Raw genomic sequence first — 6952 nt, 5'->3', positions numbered from 1 at the left:
CACGGTCAATAAAAATGTATTGGTCTGCGATGAAGAGAAAGATCGTATGTCTTCCTCAAAAAGTTTATGTGAGTGAAATTCTTCTCTTAATTATTTCGATAATTTTAGAGACAACGTCTTCTTCGTTCCTGTATACCGCAAAGAAGCGTTGCGGGGGACAGTGTGTTCTGTTCGCGAAGTTGTACGAGAGAGCTCGAATTCTCCAAGGTTCATCTCCCAGTTGGTGCTATTTGCCAATGGTTTTCAACTTAGCTGCTACCACAACTTCAGTCTTTGTGCTCAAATTAATAATAAAAGGAAGAAGGTATGGATAAGTAGATTGTATAAATTTTACCGTTGAACTGGGAGCAACTTCAGAATACCCCGCAACTCATTTACATGTCATTGAATAAGAATAGCGTCTATTGTGTTATGCCTCGATCTTCAAAGCCTCCCGACACATGTAAATGAGTTGCGGGGTATTCTGAAGTTTAGCCTTGAACTGGTTTTTTTTAAGCAGTGATACCAACTGACAAATATATAATTTTCAAAGGTGTTTTTAGTTAATTAATATATAGAAATGATTGATTATTTTGCAATTATTATCTTCATTGTTTGTCTTCAGTACATGTAAAAATGTATTATTTTATTCTATCCTACGTTATGGAGATATTTGAAGATGGTTTTCCTCTTTTGTTATTCAGTTTTTAACTCGTGAATTGCGCGCATGCGCAAGAGCGAGTTATAGATACGATGTGGGGAATGGAGTTCGCTCGCTCGCTCGCTCGCTCGCTCGATTGGTCGATTCCTGTAAACTTTTTTTAGATTTTAGGCTTTTGAGTGCATTTTATAGTTTTTGGCGAGCAATAAACAGACGAAATGGCGACCTTTTTTGCTAAGAATAGTGGTGGGGTGAAAAAGAAGCCAATGATAATCTTAAAAGAGTTTTTTTTTTCGTTTTAGTTTCAACAAGCGGCGCCAGCGACTGGCAGGCATGCAAGGATTCACACTGAAATAACAGAACAACCTTCGTTTTTCATAAAATTGTAATTTACAATCCTTGAACTTGAAAACAATCCGAAGATTCGTTGAAAATATCACTTACTGCAAAGCGCTCGGAGTTTACAGATGTTCAAAAGCTTTTTCTGTTATAGCGTGAGATTGAGGACAAAATTGATCATTACGTTTCGTCGCGTGTGTTTTTCCTGTGTGAAGCAACAGAAGATGCCGGCGACTGACGAAATAACAAGTTAACACGAAAATCAGATAACACCTAAACAAACAATTTTAGCTACCGATTTCAGTGAATTTTTAAAGAAAAATTTTCTTTTAAGGTTTTAAGACAAATTGAAGATTCCATATACATACAACGTACTAAAATGCGAAAGTTACACACCACGAAATTGATAACTGGGCCTGAAATGAAATTCTATCTTGTTATTGATTATACGTTGCCTAGCACGTGACTTAAATCTACCCAGGCGGAGATCCAAAATGACGGTGGCAGGCTTGGCTTAATTATATCACACAAAACTCGTTCCCGTTTGTCTCATTTGAGAAAGAGGGAATCGTTAATGTTTTCATTAAGACAGTATTGCCTTGATTTTCTAATATTTACAACGAAAGACAGTAAATTTCACTTTTCACCCACATTTACTTCCAACCTTTTCTTTTGAACCAGAAACAAAAATGATAGACGTTTAAAACACATGACATCATCCACCTTGCCAAATGTAATAGCATGATCATTTCAATTGTAATGCCTTCTTATCCCAACGTTGCTTTGTTTCTTTGCTACATTAGCGAACACTGAACTACTGCTCGTACTCTAGATATGACAATCAACCACAAAATTCCCTAAACCAGATAACATTAAACATAATCTAAAAAATCATGTGTCAATTCACGAGTTTGCTCACAGAGCACTTTGATTTTGGTTGGTATTAGTTTGGTGTTTGGTGTCAGTGATAGTTTAATTTTTTTTCTGTTGCTGATATTTAGATGCATGGTGATATAATTGAATTGTTTTCTGGTTTGAAAAGTTTTTAAAAAAGATCAGCTTTTGGCCCCTAGGCTGCAGCCTTTGATAATTGATATGTAACACACAAGTGTATGAGTATACTTATAGAATATAAATATATATTCATACAATGTACAATTATAGATTTAACATAATAATGAGAGATGTGCTTAGAGGTGATAACTCAAAACAAACAAACAAACAAACAAAAATCACTGATTGCATGAGCCCTTCGGGTTTGTGCACTCTTCTTGGTCTTTGAGTATCTTGGTCTTGGTACTGGTCTTAACAGTATCAAGTATTTGATATATTATATGAAATTGCACTCTAACCATGCGATTACCCATATTTGCTTTAGATTCTTCTATTGTATTGTAATAAACATTTTTGGCCCTGAAATACAGTGATTGCTTTGTAAAAACTGTTAGTGTCTCATGTTGAACCAAATCTGAGTTTTAAGTAAATGTGCAGTGGTATATGTTTTGGGTATTTTTCTTCCTTTCAGATCTTGTCCAAATTAATATAGCATTTACCCTTTAACTCCCATGAGTGACCAAGACAGAATTTCTCCACACAATATCAAAGCATTATAAACCAGATAAGTCATGAGAATAAAGAAAAATGTCAATTTGTGAGTAATTAGTTGATCCTATAAAGAATTCTCTGAACAAACATTATAAGAATTGTGTGATTGACAGTAGAAGAATTACAAATTTAAAGGGTAAACAGGGCTGTTTTCTTTTCAGGTCACGCAGCAGGGATTTGAGAGTTCTTGGTCTAGGGTCACTTTCTGCATTTCTTGTTTTGCTGTCATCTTGGATTATTTCTTCTGGATTTCGTGAATTTTGCAAGTCATTCATCATTAATAAGTAAGTGAACACTTTTTTTGGGTCAAACATAGTGAAGAGGGGGTTCATGCTAGTTATAAAAAATCTAGAAAGTCAAGGAGAGTTGTAGAAAATAAAATTAATAAAAATAAATGAAGAAATGAAACCTTTATTACACTTTATTACACTATTATGACATAATTAAGCAACTTCTTGATCATAGTCACAGGGAACATCAATAAGGTCATGGTAAAAGTCACTAGTATTATTACATTCAGGAGGATTCCTCACTTCACTAAACACTGTAAATACTTTCTGTTATTAATTTTGTCATTGATCCACACTGAAATGGCCTTTACTGGTAGAAACAACTGTAGGTCTTCAAAAATTGCTTCATTGTGGGTAGAGTTATCTCATAAAGCATTGTTACATTTAATTAAGAATTCCTTGTTTCTAGTGTGAAAAAGTTAACAGTAATTTAGAAAAAAGGCCACATTAAAGCCTTATTTTCACTAACTGACCAGATAAGTGATGAGATTAAAGAAAAATATCAATTTGGGGATAATTGGTTGATCCAATACTAAATTCTCTGAACTAACATTAATAAGAATTGTATGGTTGACAGTAAGGAAAACTGCAAATTTGATCTGGAAGTTAAAGGCTTAAGCAGTGTTCATTACTGCAAAGATCTCTCTCATAGTCAAAGGCTGTATTATAGCTAGAGGGCCCCTTATATTCCTTTGTGAAACACAGTCACATAAAAATATTTAGCCTTTTCACACATCACGATTAATATCAAAAATTATATCACATTCACACAAAATTTTGTAACATTTTACATAAAAATAAAAAACTAAATTCATGAATTAATTTTGTACTTTTTCTGGTCTTGATCAGTCTAAAGTGACAAATGATGACACAAGGTCTTATCTTATTTGTTCAAGGACCATTAGCTGTCTGGTTTATGACTTTTGTCGATCCAAATGAAGTTCATGTCCTGTCCAACTTAACCGCAAGAGAACGATACATTTTGCAGAACCATTTAAAAGCTGTTCATTCATCATGCAAAGCAAAATGGTTCACAAATCACGTTTAATTTAGTTCTTCATTCAAGAGTCTTGTTTAAATAGAAAAATCAGTTCATGTGGACATGAAAAGATCTGTTATCTTTGATTAATCATTATAAGGAAAAAAATCAACAGATGAATCAAGAGAAAAAAAAACACCCAATCACACTCTGTGTAAAAAGTACAGGGGACCCTCTTGCTAATTTTTTCAGCATCTCTTGAAACCTAGTGTGAAGGAAAAGCAGAAAATGGTAAAAACACGCATTTTTTACATGCAAGGTTCTTAACCCTAATCATCCTGTAACATCAGTATGCATATTCTCTTTACTGTTCTCTGTACATTTCCTGAGGTGCTGACAAGGAGAATTAGTTTAACAATCAAAGCTTCTTTACCTGAAGCTTTACCCTCAAAGCTTCTTTACCCTTCATTATTTCCTTTTTTCTTATGACTTTAATGGGTGTTTCATGGGTGATATTGTATGGAGAAATTAGATGTTAGTCACTCTCAGGGGTATAAGGGTTAAGTTAGGATGGGTGAGAAAAATATCAACACCATGGTGTGGATGAACATTTATTGCTCTCTCTTATTTGAGGGAAGAATGCAAGTTTTGGGCATTGAGAAATACATACTGATTTCCATGCAAATTACTCTTATTGACCATTCATAATTCTTGTAATCATATAACATGGGTTTAATTTCTAGACTATTTATTTAAAATAACTGTTTCCATGTCATCTTTGCAGATGCATTCATGCACATATAAAGGCAATGGATTGGAAAAATTTCACCCCCAAGTACACTGATGGTGGCGATTTATATTTCATCTTACAATTAGCAGAGGTAAACATTACATTTTGGTCCTGCCTTCTTAGAGAAGTCTCCTAATTGGTTAGATATCAGGGAATTCTATGATAATCATAGAACTCCCATACGGTTAATTTTGATGTGATGGCCTAGTGGTCAGTGTGCTGGACTCCAGGTTGAAAGATCTGGGTTTGAGACCTGGCCAGGTCATAGATTTCTTTCTTGCAATGTTTCTCTCCATCCAGCCATATAGATGGGTTCCTAATAAAATGCTGGTGGGTACCTTATGATGAACTGGTATCCTATTGAAGAGGAAGAAGTACATGTAACACTGTACTTACCTGTGTATTGTGTGCACCTGTACTCCCAATTGCTTCTTGTTTTGGGACTGAGATAAACTCTTACTGGGTGAGCCAGTTGGCTTGAGTACAGACTTTCCCTATGACCATTTCTATTGAGATGTGAAACATATTCATGGGTATAGCATAAGACATTATTTACTACAGACAATACAATGTAGTTGTACAGTTCCAGGGCTTTTTCACATGAGGGTGACATTGTTAAGTGTCAATTCATAGTTTATCTGATTGGAACCCTAAGAATCAATTTATCTTTATTTTCCAATGTCTTTTGGTGTAAAAATTAGAGGGGGAAAATAAAATAAATTAGAGGTATAGAAAAATAAATATCCAGTTCAAATGGCTTGAATTACAAGCTTCATCAATTTTGATCTAATTTTGATTGCGTTTGTGTTTTTTTTTTTATTAGGCATCTGGCTGGTCTGCCTGTCTACTCCTATGTGTTTTTTGTGTGACTCGTGCTCGAAAATTGTTTGCAGGATTCCACACAACTAAAAACTTAAATTTTTATGATGAATAGTCTTTTACAAAGGAGTATATCTCAAAATGAAAAACTCAAGCTAAAACTTCAGAATGTTGTACATGTATCTCCTTTGATAAATGGTAAAAATTGTAGGCACCATAGCAACATGTCTTATTTCCTATATTAGGTTAATAGAAGGTAGATTATAGTCCAATGCACCCCTGAACAGTTTCATTGTTTATTTTTTTATTTTTTTTATTTTTGAAGGCTCTTCAAGAATAAAAAAATGTGATAGTGGATTTAAAAGAAATCTTTATTTAATATATAACATAATTTATTTCTTCAAAAGGTCTAGGTAGCAGCAGAAATGTATCAAATTTAAGAAAATATACTACTTCTTTTAAAAATCAATTTTGATCTTATTTTGATTGTGTCTAAATATGTTTTTAAAAAATGTTGTATATTTTCTTAAAGAAAGAAGAGAGAAAGTCATGGTTACTAGCTAGCTAGTCTAGGCTGATTTAACTCCCAAGGTCTCATTAGTAATTCTCCTCACTGCCTGCTTAAAGTTCTTGTGATGTTAGTTTGGAGAATTTGGTATTGGATCAATTTATAATTCCCTAATTGATATATTTCTTCATTCTCATCACTTGTCAGCATGATATTGTATTGATTTTGTAAGGAGAAATTCTGTCTTGGTCACTTGGTCACCGCCGCCTGGTTAGCTCAGTTGGTAGAGTGCCAGTCTGCTGTGCGGGAGGTCGAGGGTTCGAGCCCCAGACCTGACCAACACTCAGGGTCTTAAAATAACTGAGGAGAATGTGCTGCCTTTGTAATTGTACCAGCAAATGGTTAGACATTCAAGTCTTCTCGGATAAGGACTATAAACCGTAGGCCCCGTCTCCTGCATCTTCAGTGTTACATGGTCAGCAGGGGACGTTAAAGAACCCACACACTCGTCGAAAAGAGTAGGGGGCGTAGTTCCCGGTGTGGTGGTCTATCTGTTGTTTCATTGTACATTTCATGCATGGGCTGGGTGGGTGAGTGAGATCAAATATGGACTGATAGCGGCAGCCAGAGGCGCCTTTACAAGCTGATGTTCGATCTCACTCAATTAGAATTGTAAACCGCCTTGAGACAGTATGTGATATGTGCGGTATATAAATACACATTCATTCATTCATTCATTCATTCATTCACTTATGGGAGTTAAAGGGTTAGGAGAATTTGCTGTTACATTGTTACTCTTAAACTGTTATTTTTTGCTCATCTTTAAGCGAAATATGGTGAATTTCACCCATAGCATTTAACAAAGGTTAATAAAGAAATACACCATATAAAAGTTTGGTCAAGTCCAAGTTTGATAGCAGTAAGTTTGCGAGAACTATTGGATGGGACTAGTTTTGCAAGTTTTCGTTTAAGGTTATTTGAT

At 34.7% G+C, this 6952-nt stretch overlaps 1 protein-coding gene across 1 annotated transcript; it reads left to right on the top strand.

The window, feature by feature from the left end:
- Positions 1-3: 3 nt before the first annotated feature.
- Positions 4-6862, top strand: LOC113684140 (uncharacterized). Its single transcript, XM_027201484.2, has 4 exons — positions 4-304; positions 2746-2868; positions 4638-4734; positions 5467-6862. Exons 1-4 carry the CDS (start codon positions 15-17, stop codon positions 5575-5577), a joined length of 621 nt encoding a protein of 206 aa, XP_027057285.2. The 5' UTR covers positions 4-14; the 3' UTR covers positions 5578-6862.
- The last annotated feature ends 90 nt before the right edge of the window (positions 6863-6952 follow it).

The sequence above is a fragment of the Pocillopora damicornis genome, chromosome 7, assembly GCF_964200805.1.
Source record: "Pocillopora damicornis chromosome 7, jaPocDami1.2, whole genome shotgun sequence".
NCBI classification, from domain to species: Eukaryota; Metazoa; Cnidaria; class Anthozoa; order Scleractinia; family Pocilloporidae; genus Pocillopora; species Pocillopora damicornis.
The sequence above is the reverse complement of the archived record's forward strand: the minus strand, read 5'-3'. Positions and strand labels throughout refer to the sequence as shown.